Genomic DNA, 19,556 nt, shown 5'->3' with positions numbered 1-19,556 from the left:
GAAAAATAGCCGTGTCTCTTGAACATTTTTCACATTTTGTGACTTTCTAACCACAAACTTTTAAGTGCTTTTGCTGAATTTATGGACCGAGACAAAAGTATACTGTGGACCTCTGGTATTTGCAGAGGTTATGGACCACAACCACCTACAAGAAGCTAAAATCCTCTAATAATTGAGACTCTCTCTAAAAATGCTCATAACTGCCTATTTTGTTAGCTCAACATGCATCAATACTCATACATACTAACTGTTTTGGCTTTTCTACAGAAGCTACAGTCTTCCTCACTTCTGCTTTTATTCTTTCAAATATTTTAGATTTTCTCCATGAAAAAAATCTTCAAATAGGTGAATGTGAATGTGAAAATCGAACCACACAGGTGGATGGCGGTCAGCTGTCATTTTAAAATATAGGGACATTTTTAGAGATTTAATCAAATAAAACACCTCAAAATGTGTGTGACAAATGGTATAATTTTTACTTTTGCATATAATTGTTTTGTAAAATTCAAATGCTCTATCTTTTTTTTTTTTTTAAGAAACATTGTTTGTGGATCTTTTAGTTGAGCCTTCCCACAGATTGTCTGCTGGAGAGCTTTTGTTCCTGACCTGCTCCAGCGCCAGCAGCTCCAAAATGGAGAGGTCCAGAACAGATGTGGGCTGTAACTCCTATCGAAGGCCATGTACTGGAACCTTAAATAATATAAAACCTTGATGAGGAGGTGCCGACTGTATGTATACTGTAACTTCCCATCTTAACTTATCTTCCCATCTGGGTTTGCACAATCCTCTTGTGGCCTTGTGGGTATTCTGTGGATTTCCCTGCTTCCTCAACAGCTGACAAACATCCGTTTAGGAATGTAAATCTGTGGTAAATTGCACTCAGTAACAAAACCTGTCCAGAATTAAGTAAGGCACCTGGAAGGAAAGCTCTGATTTGAATCCAATTTGGTGTAGATGAGAGCAAACGATGGAAAATGGAAGACAGTTCAGATTAGATGAAACCAGCACATCTAAACTGGTGCCAAGGGACACATAGTTCTGATGAGGAATCATCAGATTGAATATCTTTCATTTTGGGCTTTTAATAACTTATTTGGTCTATTTTTTATCCACATTGCATGTAGCTATAAAGCTTTTTAAAAAGAACAAATGTGAAGCAAGTTTGAATTTCATATGAATTTCACCTCACCCCCACAGGTTGTTTAAATTTTCTTCCTATCTTTGTGGCAAGAAAAAAATAAAAATCTAAGCCTCATCTGATGATAAAACATTCCTCCAGTATGTATTTAGCTTGCCAAGCAATTGGTTACTGTTGTGGTCCAATACTTACTTTTAGAAATTAAGTTACATCACACAGAATCATTAAGCTGCCATTGCTTTGAAATAAATTCAGTCACATTATAATAATAAATTCAGTCACATTATAATAAGATAACAAGATACAAAACTCATAAAAATGGGTTTGTTTTCTTGCTTTAAGGAGATATAAAACTCAGTATGTAATTTATATCTTGCTAAAACCAAAATATGCCCTCGTTTAAATAAGAAAAGTTGTAACAATAAAACAGCAACAAGCTTTTTGTTTGTGTTTTTCTTTTGCATCCATATGATGATGCCTACTTCATGTTGCAAGGCAGGTTCTGGTAAAGTAAGTTTTTGATTCTGCAGGCCTGGGTAGGGAAATGTTCACCTAGTCGGGCTATTTTTATTTGGTGTTGAAATGTGTTTGATATTCTCAAATATATAGATGTAACAAAAGAGCCAAAGCATAAGAAATGTTTACATGGACCAAAACTTTTCGAAAGCATTCTCTGATCTCTAGCGCCCATTCTAGATGAGACATGTCTCCACAAATCCTATTTTCATACTCACCACTGATCTGCATGTGGAACCAACATTCAAATCAGACCACTCTGATGCCCAACTGTTTTGAATGGTGAGTATATTACTAATGAGGAAAACAAGAATAAAGGCTTCTGAAAGATGAGAAGCCCTCCTTCACTTCTCCTAGAAGCTGTATGACCTTCCAGTCATGTGGAAGAAGATATCGTGTCATTGAATCATGAACAAACCGCCATGTGCAACAGCTTCATTTCACAGGCAGTGAAGCTGCTGATTCTCCAGTTAAGATTCATCTGGATGAAAAGAAATGGAAAGCAACAAATGCAATAAGTAATTTTATTATAAATAAATAGCACTGGATGTTTTTGATAATTTTATGTGTCGATAATTGTACACTTTTTGTACTTTAGGGTTTTGTTTTACCCTGTAGTGACACTTTGTTGCTATAGAACTGGTTTGTTAACAATTGTGCTATATTAGCATTAACGCTCCATAAATTGATAAAGTGCCAATAAAGTTTCTGTTTTGCTAGAAAAGAGGATTTTTACAGGATTTATCCATCCGGAGGACCTAATTCTGCTCAGAAGACCTTCCAAGGATTTATAGTTACACATTATTCTGAGTGTCCTGAAATACTCAGGCTGTTCCCTTCTAAATGGGCTCACATTGTGAAATTATGGGCCAGTTTTCTCGCTGGTTGGGTGGTTTAATTTCCGTCTGCGTAGGACCTCAGTCATACATCATCCCTTTTTTTCTGTCCTTGATTTTTTTTTTCTCTGTCCAGTAAAGCAGAAATCCCTTGAAAAGTGCAGTGCTGTGTCCAGTGAAAATGGTTATGACCCTCATCAGTGCACACACCCGGGGCTGAAAGCGCTCCGATACACGTTTCATGTATTTTCTGAGCTCTCGCTGCATTTCACAATTTAAACACACTCTTGAAAACATGAAGCCAAGGAATTTGGAAGCGCAGCTGGGTCTCTGTTGTTGCCTCAGCTGACAGATATTTGTACATGCTGAATAAAAAAACTCATAACCTTTTTTGGTGTTTCTGAACTTAAATCAGGATTATTTTTTTCTTGTTTTAGGTCATTTAGAATAACTAAGGTTATTTCTGTTTGCTAAATGTCAGAATAATGAGAGAAAATGTTTGATTACATTCTTAAAACTTTGAGTTTATTAGACATTTTAAAAACTTTGTTAACCCCAGATGACAATGTGATGGCTTTATAAGCTCTTTTATCCAGCAATGTTTGAGTACATTTCAGAATTGAAGTATTTTTATTATGGAAAAATGAACATAAATGAGCCAACATCTGAGGAGGAAGACATGTACAAAAGTCTCGTTCATCCTTGGATACTATTTCCTGATGGTACCATGTTCAAATAATTATATGCAAAAAAGCTCCAGGAGAAAGTCCAGCTATAATGAGGTAAAAGGTTCTGTGTCCCGGAGATGAATGTGTTTTGGTGTGAAGTGTGCGAATCAACCCCAGAGCACAAGCAAAAAAATCTTGTGAAGATGCTGGTTGTAGCCGATAAGAGAATCATTATCCACGAGGCCTGCACCAACACGGGCTGAAAGGACACTCAGAGTAGAAACACAGCAACATAGCAAGTCAGACTATAATTTTCAAATGCACATGAACAGTGGTGGGAAGTTACTGTACTTAAGTACAATTTCCGTGTATCTGTACTTTACTGAATGTGGTGGGATGGTGTTTCACCCTCCCCCACGCTTTGCGTCGGGTGTGGCGAGAGGCGCGCCACTGATTGGTGGGCGGGGCAGATGCCTTTAAAGCTGGGTAAGTCGCTGCGAGGTGTGTGTGTGCCCTTGTTTCCTCCACTGTCTGCACAATTGGCGGCTACATGTTGGCGGTGTTTGATTTGCTCGTCTGATATCGTAAGTGCCATTTTGCTATCCGGGCTGGGATCGTGGTTGGTTTTGTTGGGTGCTACACCTGTCGTGCGTTTCCGCAGTGCGGCTCTGCTGGCGTTGCCGGCCGCGGCTGGAGGTTGTGGTGGTGTGTGGCTTCTGCCTAGTCTTCGCCTGCTGATCTGCTCCCTCCTGGTGTAGGCTGTGTCTCCATCCCTGGGTAAGCTACCTGCCATTTAGTTCTGGATTATTTTATTTTGTACTTGGCATTAATGGGTTTTCTGTTTCAGGCAACTGAGTGTTGGGAGCTGCAGTGCTTTGGACGCTCTGCTGCTTTGTCTTGTCGCTGTTTGTTCTGGCCGCTCTCCGCTGAGCCTGTTGTGGATTGGGCGGGCTGGTGGGCGGGGCATTGCTCCTCTGGCCCCCATAGAAGGGCACTTGGAGAGACGACGACAACTTGTTCCATCATTTGAAGTATTTTCTTTTACCGTTTGTTGAAGTATTCATTTGTTTCTGTTGAGTGCTGTTTCTTTTGTGTTGCATGTTCTTTTGTTTTCTTGCTTTATTTTGTTGCATTTGCATGGTTTGCTTGTTTTCTTGGAACAACCTCATCTTGTCTGTCCCTTCTTGTGTGTTCCCTTTTTCTTTGGTTCCGGCGACCAAGTAGTGAGCCCGATGCCTTGGATTTTAAAAGAAGTGTTTTAAAAAGAACTTTTAGATAATTGTTAAAGTATTGTACACTGTTAAATCTGTGTTCTGGTGTGTCTTGTTACTTTTTTAGAGATATCTCCACCTGCTGGTCACATTAAGTAGATTTAATAATGGATAATTTCTACTTTTACTCCACTACATTTTACAGTAAGTATCTGTACTTTCTACTTCACTACATTTCTACTAAACTGTCGCGTTACTCGTTACATCCAAGTGTCGTTGCTCTTTTTTTCCGTTAAAATGTGAAGTTGAGGGACTTAAGGTGGCGCCGTAAAATCCGAGCAATAACGTGACTTAGTGTCTGTTGTCACCCATCGGCTCCACCTTTACTCGCTGCGGAGCTCCAGACATGCGCAGTGGTTTCCTCTGAGCGGAAGGAGATGTCTGTCTAATGTCAGTAATATAATAGCTGCATAAATCATAAGATATGGCGACATGTAAAATCAGCAGCGCTTCGCTTTCACAGACGGTGGGACTTCGTCCAACTTTTAGCGTCACGTGGAAGGAAAGCTTAAAGAAAGGTAAGATCTGTGGACGTGATGCTAGCAAAGCATCACGTCCACAGAGACACATGTTGCATCTGCGATGAAAAAAAGTTGTCACTCATGCGCTTAATTATTGTGTGTTGACTGAGGTGTGGCATATATGGGACAACGCTGTGACCAAAGTCTGCAGTGATCTGACATTCAGGAACGATCCGATTCTTCTGGACGGATCTTTACTAAGTCCTAAGGACTGAAGCCTCACTGAGAGCCGTTCTTTGTTCTTGTGTACACTGCAGTAGATATATACTGCGGTAGATATGTATATATGTATATATATATACACATACACACATTTATTTAATCGCTGTATAAGTAAAAGTTGAACGTATGAACACAGAGCATGCTCATTGCTCATTGATTGATTTCGTCTCCTGTCATGGTGGCAAACATCGCAGTGGGAGGATGAAAACAGTCACGATGCTCATTCTGCTTAGTTACTTGTTGCGCCGTTGGACAGTGTTCATAGTTGAACGTTATTTACCGTTAATTGCGATGTTTCAGTTGTGGTTTCTGACATATGCAATATGGGCAACCGCCCAGGGCGTTATTTTTCTAGGGATGGCAGGAGACCTCTGCGGATTGTAGCACAGCGATGAAAGCAAAACAGAATGAAGTGAGTTTTAATTGATACTGGTTAAATATATTTTAGCTCTAAGTATTTAATATCTAGGTGTTTTTATGGGAATGTGGATCTTTCAGATCAATCTGAGAACCAATTTTGATAGGTAAACTTAATGTTGTGTCATTTAGCACGGGGCGCTGGTCTTGGTCTCGAGTTCGGTGGTCTTGACTACAACTCTGCTACATGGCTCCTTGGTTGCCTCCCCTCACCTTCTTTCCATCCCCTTTCAGTTAGATTTCTTTCTAAATAAATGTGACTAATGAAGTTCATGCTGTTAGGACAGGAGACAAAATGTTTCCATCCCTGAAATTATGATTCATAGAATCACATATCTAAGTCTAAACTGTTACAGAGAATAAACACAATAAGAACATGTTTAATCTGTGGTAGTGTTCATTAAAATGGCACATTTCTGATGTATTAAAACTAAATATGATCGGTTCACTTAATGATATTAGTGATTAGGTAATCCATTCAGCGAGTACTTTTACTTTTAATACTTAAGTATTTTTAAAAGCCAGGACTTTTTTACTTTTACTTAAGTAAAATGTTAATGTGGTACTTTGACTTTTACTTGAGTACATCTTTGACTGTGTATTTGTACTTTTACTTAAGTACATTTTTTGAGTACTTTCTCCACCACTGCACATGAATCACAAAAACATAAGTTCTGGACATGTCCTGTTGTACCATGATACCAAAACTGAGCTGTTTGGCCAAATCTAATATTATTAGATTGTGCGTAAAACAGGGAATTGTGCAAGCTTGAGAACACACTCCCAACAGTGTAGTACAGAGGTGGCAGCATTATGGTGAATTCTTGTTTTACTGCAGCTGGGACTGGACTGGTGGACTTTACAAGATATATGTTATAATGAGAAAAAAATGTTATAGGTCTTCTAAATAGACACTGAACCTAAATAAGCATACAAATTAGCTACAAATTAGAAACAAAAAATTTAAGTATTATGTATTTTCCAGGCACATAGTGTCATTTTATAGCACAATCGAGTAACTACATTACCATCAGTTGTTATATAAAAGTTTGATCAAACATGACTTAAAATAAATTTTACTTTGCAATTTACAGCCTTGAAATTGAGCCTCTGTCCCTTTAAGAAGCTGCTGCTCTTTCCAAAAACTTTGCCTTTACTACATCACCAGAATGCTTCTCCATTAGGACTTAACCAGTGACGTTCGGTGAGGTTCATTGCTTGTGAGGCACTGACTTACGACTTATATAGACACCATGCATGGGGTATGGAAATTTCGCGCAGGTATACAACGCTGGGGGGCAAAAAGACTCATCTTTTACATGTCATCCATAGCCGCGTTAGCTCAGTGAAACTTAGAAATGTAGGTATTAATTTCGTGCTATGATCCACAGCAAAGGGAAAGAGCGAGAAAGTACTTTCTCACAAGTACTCTGTATCCGCCAAGCTACACGCAGACTCGTTGCCATAGCAACTGACAACAATGCCGCTTCATGTTTTAGGATTTAACACCAAAACACGTTCAAGAATTTTGCACACAGAACAGAACATCCAGTCTGTTACTGTAGTACGTTTTAGGCTTAATATTTTATTAATAAATACATAATTGCTGTGGTAGATTAGCTACTGCTTCTACTTTACTGAATTACTTTGACATACAAACTGTAGCCCACAAAACGCACATTTCATAAAAAAAAAAAAAACTAAATAAAATCTTATTGCTATCTTACCTTTACTTATCCATGAAATTCATGCACCGCTAATTCTGCACAAAAATATCCGTTCACCCAAAGCCAAGTCTATCCTCGGCATGTCTTTTCTACTCCGTTTGAGAATCATCAAACTGACTTGAAGCAAAACTTTCAGCTCCGGTGTTGGTCTTCCTTTAGTTATCATCTCCTGCTTCAAATGAAAATCCACTTTAGGAAACTGTTTAAGTGTAGAAATGTAGTCTTTCATGTTGACGTCGGAAGAGAGAAGAAAACAAATATATCGCTGTACTTTACTTATTTACTGTGTGGCTAGCTCCATGGCTAGCTCACTGTGTCTTACTCTGCAGTTGTTTAGTCGCAATATCTGGGATCATGAGCGCCCCCAGCGATGAGACAAGGGAACTGCCTGCCTCACCTCGAGTCTGTTCTCTGCCGTTTCTGTTTGCTCATCAGCACACAAAACACGATACACAGTTGGTGACAAAAAACATTGTACATTTTATAAGCGAAATTATGGAAAATCACTCCATATATTAAATGTTTTTTAGCCATTTTATTGCCGGCGTACAGACAGGACGAACATGCTGTCATAAGAGTGGCAGCCAGTGCAGTTAGCGAGAGGTTGCGCAATCCCAGGTGAGGCTTAATTGGCTGCTGCCTCATTGGCTTCGCTTCTGAGCATTTGAATGGGAAAATGCGAAAATCCAGCGATTTTGAAGAAAAAAATAATCAGAATTGGTTAAGCTAAGTAAAAAAATAGGTACTTTATAGTACAAACCACAAGGTGAAAATAGCAATATAAATTATTTTATTATTATTATTTTCCATGATGACAGGTGAGGCTCTGCTTCACCTGCCTCCCCTGACCTCACGTCACTGGACTTAACATTCTTAGAAGCGCTGCACTGAGAAGAAGTTTGTTTGTTCAGTAAATCTCCATTGTTTTTTATATTAAAATGAGAGGGGGGGGGGGGGAATTAGTAATTTTGAACATTTGATTCATCTACACCACACTTTTGATCATTTCTATCAGCACTTGCTTTTTTCAAACAAAAACATTTTTCCCGTATTACTTAAAGCCTTCATTGTATAGTTTCCTGTTCTCTTACAAGCTGACTGAAAAAACTTTCCAACTGTTGTCGCTTGTTATCACATTGCTAAAAATGTAAATAAAAATTAAATTGAATAGATAAGACAAATCAATATGCATGCCCTATAGATGCTCCTGAAAATATGTTTAGAGAACTTCCCATGAAATTTCCCTGCGCAATTTAATGTTTTATGTCTCCTTCAGACACTTGGAGAACACAAAGCAGGGATGTCCTGCTTAATGAAGCCGAACGGTTTTTCCTCAGTTATGACACAGATATTGCGGAGAGCTCCGCGCCTGCCTCCAGGTTATTGTCATCGCTCTGTCATCTCACATTTTGTGTAAAACGTGCGTGCCCTTGTGTGTGTGGTGCGCGTGCACGTGTGGAGAGAGCAGTGAGCTGTTGGCGCCCGCGCGCGCGCAACCCCTTCCTCCAACAGCGCCTGTGCACGAGTGTCCGCATAGCCGCCGCCGCCGCCACCGCCGCTTCTGCTCTCCGAGCGCGCAGAGCCATCGCCAAACTTTGATAAGCTGAAACCTTCAAGCAAAGAAGGAAATCATATTTTTATTTTTTTTTTCTTAGAGTACGGAGTCCCCCGCTAATTTTGTGTGACAAAGGTGAGTAAATCTCGAGAATTGTCAATAGACGTGATTGTATGGTGCGTTTTTCTTTTCTCCGACTGACTTAATATGTGTTGGGATAATTTATGATCCACAAGTGTCTCCTGAATCAAAAGGTTTTTAGTTCAGATCGAGTATTTTGCAGTAGCATGCTCAAATGCGTGCTTTAAAAAAAATATATATGTTCCGCATGGTCAGAGAGATTTGGCCACTTTTTGCGCATCTCTGGCATTGTCGCGCCTATTTAATGTTAGCACTTTCTTCTTCTTTTTCTTCTTCTTCTTTTGCTGCCCAGTTTGAGAATACGATCTGGATATGGAAAACACACCAGTTGAAATTTTTAAAGAAGAGAACAAGTGCCTGCCCGGGTTGCTGGAGGACTGTCCGGTGAATTCCTCGGTTTGGATGTCCGGAGACAGCCGCAATGTGACCCGCGATGATGAGAGCTGGGAGCAGGAGAGCATGTCCCCCATCATCCCCATCATCACCGCGGTGTACTCTGTGGTGTTCGTGGTCGGCTTGCTGGGCAACTGCCTCGTCATGTATGTGATCATCAGGTGAGCTCATGTTTCAGACGTTCATTTTGGTTTGGAAAAATGAAATAATAATAATAATAATAATAACCTTAAAAATCATGGTTTCATTGCAGTGAGACATGGATGAGGGATTAGATGGAAGCTGAATAAATGGGAGTACCACTAATCTCAGTAATTCACTTCAAAAAGTAAAACTCATTATAAAAAAACTATTAATTCCATTTGAAAAATTACGACTTAGGGTTAATGAAAATGTATAATTTAGTGTCTTAGAAAATTACAATATTTCCATTAATAGATTATCTTTAGTACAGGAATGTTAGTCAGGTGAACAGTGTTTTCATGTACTGTGCCATACAGATACTCAATACTTGGACTTGAATTGCTGCTTGAATGTGATGTGGTTTGGAAGCGATCAGCCTCCTGGTGATGAGGAGCTCAGGTTGCTTTATTGGTGTTTGTTAGCTTGTCTGCGTTGTTGGGTCTGATGTATTTGATGGCTTTGCTTTTGTAGCTTTTTTCTTCCACTCAACTTTCAGCTACTTTGCATTACTCTGTGGACAGTCACATTTTATCTTTAACAATGCGGTTGCTGGTGACCCTTTTTGTGGAGGGCCTCTTTGACTGAGTGTTGGACATCTTCCAAATAAACATTGTTCTCCATGATTGTGTAGGCCGTGATGAAGGCTTAGCAGTTCAGAATTTGGTGGCTTTCATTAGCTGTAAGCCATACTGATTGGAAAAATTACACTATTCAATGATATTATAATGTACTTAGATACCATTGTGGTCCTAACAATATTTTGTGGAACATTTTTCACTTTTCTATGGAGGCAGATATTTTATTGATTAAAATTAGGGTTATCTCAACATCTATGGTGTGGCGTTTATAGTAAGTGCAAAAACAGGTCACCAGTTTACAAATGAACTCTAATGATCAATATTTTTGTGTTTTATGTTATGAATAAATGCAGAATTACAAAAATATATAAGCAAATGTATTCACAATAAATAGTGTTTTCTGGATTTGATAAAGGCGTGTAGAACACATGAGAACATAACATTTTGAAATATTCAATCAAGTTATTTTCAATGAATAGTTTTTGTAAAAATTTGCTTTGGGGTACCCCAAGGCTCAGTCCTTGAGCCACTTTAAAAGCTGTGCATAAGCAAGCATTACAAATTAGTTTTTTAATGCCTTTTTTTTTTTTTACTTGCTGTAACATTAATTGCCCTTTGAGACATAAGTAATCCTGAATCTGGATTAGCAAAGACAATGAATGTTGAAGTGTACAATGATTGCTACGATCTAACACTTTTCCTCCTTCACACAAATAAACCAACACTAAGCTAAGTATTTAAATGTTGGATCAGTTTTACTTTTTTCAATGTTCCTGTGATTTTATATTTAATAAATGATCTACGTTATCTTATCATTTAAATTATGAAAGACACATTTAAGTAACAATTTAAGCATGTAGTTATTAATTTGCAGCAATGTTGATTCTCTGCAGAGTGAAATCAGAAACATTTGAAATCTTTACATAATTAGAGGGTCTGGCCATCGCAGACAGAATGGCATTTAGGTGAGGGAAAGGTTAAGATGTGTGTTGTCAGTTCCAATTCAGCAAAAAACTTGTGAAGCACAACGGCACTGATTCGATTCTGCCTCCTTCAGAGACAGAAAAGAGCTTGTTTTATTAATCCAATAACTCTCAAGACCTCCAAAATGCAGCAACAGTATTAAATAAATCCTTTAACGTCAGGTGAATGGGATTTTAATTACAAGTGAAACTGGTTCCGTTCACTCACATAGATATCCTGCTTCTCATTGGACATTATTTATGATCTGTGAAGGTGACAAATCTTCCTTTTATGTAATGTGAAATGCAGACGTGCCACACGGGATGTTTCAGTCCGTAGACAATTACCGAATGTGGGATTGATCGCTCTTACCTGTAATTGGAGGAAAATCTTATCACGTCGGTTGCAGAAAAGATGTCGTATGATGGAAATGCTCTGTGGAGGGCAATTTAACTGAAGGGAAAGAAAAGGGTTCATGATGACTAAGTGGAAACAAAAAACAATTAAATTACACTAATAAATGAGAGTCACAAAAATGTTTTGTTTACCTGAAACACTTTGGAAGCGTCTCTCGTTTCATGTCTTACCCGTCTGGAATTAACACTGCAAGATATTTTTGCACGTTAACTTTGGGTCCCTTTTCTATAATCCAAACTGTTGTAAATAAGTCACACCAGGTCTTGTTCTTAAAGGAATGTCAGCATTTTTTGAAACGGAGAAAGAATTTACATTTTTTTCCACATTTAAAATATATAACTTCCTAATAAAACTTTCTTGATAAAAAGAAATTTAGAAAAGATTAGATTTTCTGTTGGTAACTCATTATTTGTATTAAGTTGACTTAAAGGCTTCTAGGGAGTTTCTAAACAACAAGCTGTAAGATTTAGATAATTCACCCAATAGATATCTGGGTACAGTCAATTATTGTTTTCTGTCTTGCCTTCCACTAATAAGACATTGTTCATGACAATATGGAGTACTTGTTACCGAGGCTGTTGAAAATATTGACTGTCTTGAGCAAGATTAATATTTTATGATAAAGGCAAAATAATCTGTAACACCATCATCAATGCTTTTGAGTTTTTTGAAGCAATTAAAAATTAGAGTATCAAATGGCTACTTTTCTAGCTTCCTGTGGCAGCCATCTGTGCTATGTAGAAGATGTGAACATCCCAGACTGGAATTGTTTGCTCAGCTAATTTTCAAATGCTATAAGGGAATTACAGTTCTTAACTTTTAATTTCTACCCAGGAGTTTTTAGCCATTTGGCAATCTTTCTAGGCATTTTGTAAAGAATCTTTCAAATGTACATAATTCCTCACCACGTCTAATAAGAGGTTCTCAGAAGTATTCACGTCACCTCCTCATACAAAAAACTGATTGTGGAAAAAAGTTGAAGCGAAAAATCGACATTGCTTTTCAAGTGCATTTCTGTATAAAACAAGTCCACAAACTGGAAAATGGTTTGTCAACTCTGCACTTTCTTTTGTTGTGCCTGCTCCTTAAAATGCTTTTTGTGCTGTCTCGTTTCACTGAGCTCTTTTTTGCGGCACCTTTTGGTGGGTCGAACGGACATCTGCCTCAGTTTGTCCCAGAAAACCCGAGTGACAGCACCCTGCCATCTGTGAACCAAACCCAAGGGCCAATGCAAAGAACTGTATACTAAAAACAGTCTTGTTCATTAGACAAACAGGAGTGGACTGTCTATGTGTGTTTTAATGAGTTCTGTGTTTCTACTCTGAGTGAATAAAGTTAGGCATTTGTAAGTCTAAACTGAAGCTCTTTCCCTGATATGTCTTAAATCTAGTTTAGAATTGGAACAGCTACATTTATTTCCTTTTGTGTTTCTGTAAGTTTAATGCGCTCTGAACAACCAAAAGCATTTCATTCTTTAAATTATATTGCCCTGACATTCATTCATTATTCCAAATAGTCGTTCTTTAATTTTGTAGTCAGTAGAAATAGTAATATCTGCATGCACAGGAAACATCATTTCTCAGAGTATGAAGGACAAGTTTTACAAGGTCAAAACAAATGGATCTACGTACCATAGTCTGAATGGAGTAAGAAAATATGTTTATTTCATTGCTTTTTCTGTCCAGAATTTAGGAAAATACTAAACTGCAAAGATGGCTTTGGTCTACAGCTGAGAAACATTTTCTCTCGGTCTGAAATGAAAGTAGGAATGGATGAAATGGAAAGGAGATGAATTGATCCAGACCTGTTTGGTTATAGTGCAGTCTCTAAGACTGAATGGGAAAGTTCAGGAGGTATATGTTTCCCTGTTCCAATATGGCTGCTGCTCCTGGCAATGTTTTTAAAGTTGTAGACATATATATATTTTTTTCATCATTCCTGATCATTAAAAAGCGTCTTACAACAAAAGTGCCTGCCACTCGGGTGTGAGGTTGTTCTCAGATCCAAGCTGGACAGAAGCCTAAGCGAACCCCGCTATAGGAAAAATACAAACTGTCTCTTTAAATAAAATGATCCCCACCAAACTTTGATGATTTATTTCTTTTTGGTCAAACCCAGTTTTTCTATCAGTCGCTCTACTCTCGACTTTTGTTTTAAAACCTTAAATCAAGCCGTATGGGTGAACTTTGCTGAAAACGCCATCACAATATAATGAAAATTTAATGTAGCTTAAACAAACCGATTACATGAGGTCTGCAGTGAGCAAAGCACCATACATGACAATGAAGTGTGAGTCAGGCAAATTGTATTAGAGATTCAGGAAGGATTTCTGGGTTAATGCACACTGTTTAATACTTAATGAGAAAAGAGGAGAGGTCTTCCACAGACAAACGACAGCAATAAGATGCTGATGATGCTGTCTGACTGAACGGCTGGCTTTGAGTCATGTCTCATCAGGACAGCCCTGTGCTCCGCATGTTTAACAGATACACAAAGATGAAGACAGCCACCAACATCTACATCTTCAACTTGGCGCTCGCAGACGCTCTCGTCACCACCACCATGCCCTTCCAGAGCACCGACTACCTTCTGAACACCTGGCCGTTTGGGGAGGTAGTGTGCAAGGTCTTCATCTCCATCGACTACTATAACATGTTCACCAGCATCTTCACTCTCACCATGATGAGCGTGGACCGGTACGTGGCGGTGTGCCACCCCGTTAAAGCCCTGGACTTCCGCACGCCCATCAAAGCCAAGATGATCAACGTCTGCATCTGGATCCTGTCCTCGGCTGCAGGGATACCGGCTTTTGTTCTGGGGGGAACTCAGACAAACAGCGGTGAGGAAATGCTTTCACTCCTCATTAAACTTGCAGTCTTGTTTTCCAAGCACTTAAGGTCCTCTGTGAAATTTGCTGAAGGGATTTTAGGAGCAAACAAGTGATCTATTATTTGTTAGTAGCATTGTCTGAATACACTTTCCCAAACCACAAATCTGAAACAAAATCGTATAAGGAAGGAAAAAGGTCAGAAGCTACACAGATAATTGCAGCATTTTTTATTTTTTATTTTTGTATTTTCTAAGAAGTTAATGGAAATTTGCATTTCAATTAGCTGCTAGCCATAATTATGAAAATGAACAAAGATAAATGCTTTATGTAATATACGTCATTCTGGGTTTTTTAATTTTTGAGTTACATTACTTAAATGATTTATGATCATTTAAGTAATGATCATAAATCATTACTTAAATGATTTATTAATCATTTAATAAATAATTTAATGATTTAATAAATCACTAAATGATTTATTAAATTGTTAAATGATTTATTAAATGATTAATAAATCATTTATTAATGATGATTAATAAATGATTAATTATCATTAATGATTAATCATTTATATTTTTAAATATCATTTATATTTTAAATACCATTTAAAATATAATTTTAAGTGATATTTAATTATAAATATCATTTATCATTAAAATAAATGATATTTTAATTTGAAAATATCATTTAAAATTAAATGATATTTAATTTTATTAGATATAAGCACACATACAATGGACTCTAACTCAATTACACCTTAAACTGGCCCTGACAGATATTGACCCCTGACTAGTTTTAATAGGCTTTACTGTAATGAAGAGAAAACAAACTGTTCCCAACTGAGTGCATGTTTTGTTCATAACAGAGCGGTGAAAGTGGAATTTTATCTACAAACAAATAAAATCCTTTCTTCGTCCTTTCGCTCTGCAGACATCACTGAATGTGCCTTACAGTTCCCGGAGCCGTACGCCTACTGGGACACGATGATGAAGATCTGTGTGTTTGTGTTTGCCTTCGTCGTGCCTGTGCTCATCATCACCGTCTGCTACACCCTCATGGTCCTGAGACTGAAGAGCGTCCGGATGCTGTCCGGCTCACGGGAGAAGGACCGCAACCTGCGGCGCATCACGCGGCTGGTGGTGGTGGTGGTCGCCGTGTTCGTGGTCTGCTGGACGCCCATCCACATCTTCATCCTGGTCAAGGCGCTTGTGAGCGTACCCGAGACCACCGCCATCATGGCGGCGTATTTCTTCTGCGTGGCCCTGGGCTACACCAACAGCAGCCTCAACCCCATCCTCTACGCCTTCCTGGACGAGAACTTCAAGCGCTGCTTCAAGGACTTCTGCCTGTCAGCCAAACTGAAGGGGGACAGGGCGTCCGGCAGCAAGAAGGTCCCCAGCACGGTCCGGGCCGCCGCTGTTCCCCTGGAGAACCCAGACGGGACTAATAAGCCCACCTGACTAGCGGTGGAGCTGTCTTCAATTTCCCACATTGGAAAAGAAGACTCGCACGACCTGGGCTTAACGCACATCACTTCAGTGATGTAGACTTACTCCTCTGTGAAAGCTGATCCGCCTCTTGTTTTTAGAAACACCATAAGGCAGAGCCAAGCTGCCAAGATAGATCAAAATCTTTCACCACATGAAAGTCATCTGTTTGGCAATTTCATCCTCTTTGGTCTTAAGATCTTGAAGTTAATGTCTGAATTTACAGGTGGATTCAAAGAAGACAGATAAAAAGTGGATGAAAGTCATCTGTAAGGAGGATACAGAGGAGCACTAGCTATGTTTATGAATTTGCTGGCCCTTCCTCTCTCTCCCAACAGCCTTACATGTCTAAGAGTTTTTACAAATGTCCAGTCATTGTTGGAGATGACAAACTTTAAGATACCACATTTATTTATTACATAATCTGAATCTCCTTCAGTCACTCATGGCGCATTTTTTTAAATATATTTTTTTAGTTTTTATGCGTTAGCCAAATATCATCTTTGGGGGCCACCAAAGGGGTCTCACTAAAAAAAATTAAGATAAAAAAACTAGAGACTCCTCTGGCAGTCTTTAGAAAAGCATCTAAGAAAACTCACTCATAGGTATTTTTCAATATGTTTGCATAATATCAAAGAGTTGGTGAATATATTTATAAGGTTAAACACATATATTAAATAGATTCACTGAACATTAAACACATGTTTAATGGTTATGACTTAAAGTCAGTGACAACCCAAATTTCAACTTTTCTCTTTGTATAATGTTTCTTGAGAATGGTTAGAAATAATGCTTAATCCAGAAATCTGATATTATGGTCATTTATTATTCATATATTGATTAATTACACACAGACCTGTTCCGGGTGTTATTTCAGTTTGTTTTGTTAAAGCAAATGGAAACCCAACTTTATTTTTATTGCCAAATCAGAAAATTATAATGGTAATTTGATGGCCTGCATAATCATGAGGAAGACTGCTCACTCGGACAGAAGGGTAAGCCAAAAAACCTCATTTCTAATAAACTCATCTGAGACATAAACGAAAAGCTGAGCGGAAGGAAAAAGTGCGTTAGAGCAAGATTCCCATGTGACAGAGATAACCGCAGCCCCAGCCTGTGGTGAAAGAGCCTTCACACACAGACGCATTCAGGACATGAACTTCCACTTTCACCTTTTTTTGTGTGAACAAACCCCTGAACCAGAAAAGTCTCCACTTGAAGCCTGAGTTGCTGGACTTTAATCTGCCTGGACTTTGTGTCTCTCCTCCTCCAAACTCTTGAGACCTCGATTTCCAAATGAATTGCAAAATTTACTTTCATCTAAGAAGAGGACTTGGACTACTGAGCAATAGTCCTGCTTTCAACAGTTCATGCTCTGATACTTCTGTGCGTGGAAGCGCTTGAATCTACCTCAACACTGCAGTTATTCGTCTACCTTGCTCTCCTCCAGTTTTTCTTCCACTCAATTTTCCATTAATACGCTTTCATACAGGGCTGCACAGTGGCGCAGTTGGTAGAGCTGTTGCCTTGCAGCAAGAAGGTTCTGGGTTCGATTCCCAGCCTGGGGTCTTTCTGCATGGAGTTTGCATGTTCTCCCTGTGCATGTGTGGGTTTTCTCCGGGTACTCCGGTTTCCTCCCACAGTCTAAAAACATGACTGTCAGGTTAATTGGCCTCTCTAAATTGTCCCTAGGTGTGACAGTGTGTGTGCATGGTTGTTTGTCCTGTGTTTCTGTGTTGCCCTGCAACAGACTGGTGACCTGTCCAGGGTGTACCCTGCCTCTCACCTGGAACGTTAGCTGGAGATGGGCACCAGTAACCCTCCTGACCCCATTAAGGGACAAGGGTGAAAGAAAATGGATGGATAGACGCTTTCATACACCTTGTTTAGCTGTTTTTGGTTTATTCTCCTTATGAAAGAGTCGGTGGTTGTCTAATGGACAATAATCAGATCAGCTGTCTGCCTACATTAACATTTCTGTTTTAAAAAGCCATTTTATTAACGTCATGTAAAACTTGGAATGGGTTTTTATTTGCTGTAAGCCACGATATCAAAATTGACAGAAATCAGGAGATACAATATATCACTCTGTGTGTAATAAATCTATATAATATATAATTTTCAGTTTTTTATTCATAAATCTGGTGAAGGATGCTTTTTTACCCCTTTTATTTATATATATATATATATATATAAATAAAAAACAAACCGGTGACTGATAATTATGACCATTGCTAAATATGTCCAAACTTCTAATTTTTTGATTTCCTTCAGTGAGTCTAATATTTGCCAGCAGTGCCTTCAACAGTCCAGGATAACATGATTGTCTTATCGGTGTGAAGAATGACTGGAGCCAAGCGGCAAGTTACGTTCAAAAGATTTCCTTTTTCTATGAATTAGTTTGGCCTGTCATTGGTTTGGCTGCATGAAGCCCTGGCAGGGAACGTCGGTCAAAAGCTTTGTCGCCTCTGTGAAATGTGTGAATGGAGCTGATTGGTCACAGTGTGAGAAAACTGACTCACGGATGGACTTGGTAGTCAAAAATAGTCAACGTACATCTGCGTCACTGCGAGCTTGCTCAATGAGGGAAAAGAGCGGAAAGAAATAAAGGATACATCCTGGACTCAAATGTGCATTTAAAATTTGTCCGAGGGCTCTCCGTCGGTTTTGACGTCATGAATGGTGTCCAAACTGATGCACTGTAAAATTGTACTCAATGTGATTAATTAATCTGTGCTTTTTATTGCTTTTACAGTGATGACAAGTACTCTTTCTCATGTTGTGCAATCTAATCATATGAATGGCAGACTTTACAAGTTGTGGACCTATAGTCTATTATAATACCCACACAATAATGCTGTGTGTTTAAAATTTTGCAAAGACTACAAATTGAACAACTTTGCACAGTCATGGTGTAAATAAACTGTACTCCTCGTAGCATGTGAATCATCATCGATGTGATGTAAAGCCTGACATCAGAAGCTAAAACATGCTTAATGGACTGCTGTTTGATTCTAATGTGCTGCAAACAGACTGTTTGTGTAAAATATGTAGAAATTCACCGGAACAGCTAAAAAATATTTATTTCTAGTTTTCTGGCTGCTACATGTCTATTATGGAATAAAACCACAAAAAAGAATACATCTATAATATCAAAAGGGACCATGGATGCATAGTTTTTTTCTATTTGTTATGACCTCTGTGTGCTCTCTCTAAATCTGCTGTATTTTGGGTATTGATCCTGTCTGTGAAGCTGTCAATATTAAAGCAAGTTTAATCAAGTAAAACTAATTCTTTTTTTCTTGAAATGAAATTCTCGCACTGCTCTCTAGTTTGAATTAAAAATCACTCTGACAACGAGAAGCGCTACCTATGTGCACCACCATTTTGACTCGGCATCTTCGCTTACTTGTTCTAGACTTTGGGAGATTGCTACAGTCATTATTTTAATGTTTTATATTGCGAGTTAGCAGCGCCACCCAGAGGACAAAGAGTGGTACTATGGTTGGAAAATTAAATTCCATCAGTATTTCACATAAAATAGACATAGTGGTAGTAGAGGTATTATTGGTCTCAAAGACAGACTGTCAATACAGCCATGACGAACTATGTGCAACAGATTGAAATAGTCATGTCTAACATTTTTTTAAATTTTATTTTACATTGTTGTGTTATATCTTCCATTTAAATTAG

The 19,556-nt window shown here is 38.5% G+C and overlaps 1 protein-coding gene and 1 long non-coding RNA gene across 2 annotated transcripts; both read left to right on the top strand.

Moving 5' to 3' along the window:
- Positions 1–3,533: 3,533 nt before the first annotated feature.
- LOC145549391 (uncharacterized) lies at positions 3,534–4,463 on the top strand. The gene is made up of 2 exons (XR_014085352.1): positions 3,534–3,935; positions 4,006–4,463. It is a non-coding gene; the product is annotated as an uncharacterized LOC145549391 (long non-coding RNA).
- Positions 4,464–5,316: 853 nt separating this feature from the next.
- LOC103456854 (delta-type opioid receptor) lies at positions 5,317–19,150 on the top strand. Its single transcript, XM_081601665.1, has 4 exons — positions 5,317–5,584; positions 9,305–9,566; positions 14,033–14,385; positions 15,307–19,150. Exons 2-4 carry the CDS (start codon positions 9,325–9,327, stop codon positions 15,834–15,836), a joined length of 1,125 nt encoding a protein of 374 aa, XP_081457791.1. The 5' UTR covers positions 5,317–5,584; positions 9,305–9,324; the 3' UTR covers positions 15,837–19,150.
- The last annotated feature ends 406 nt before the right edge of the window (positions 19,151–19,556 follow it).

Source organism: Poecilia reticulata, chromosome 20 (genome assembly GCF_904066995.2).
Source record: "Poecilia reticulata chromosome 20, P_reticulata-male-v2, whole genome shotgun sequence".
Lineage (NCBI taxonomy): Eukaryota > Metazoa > Chordata > Actinopteri > Cyprinodontiformes > Poeciliidae > Poecilia > Poecilia reticulata.
This window is presented reverse-complemented; position numbering and strand designations above follow the sequence as displayed.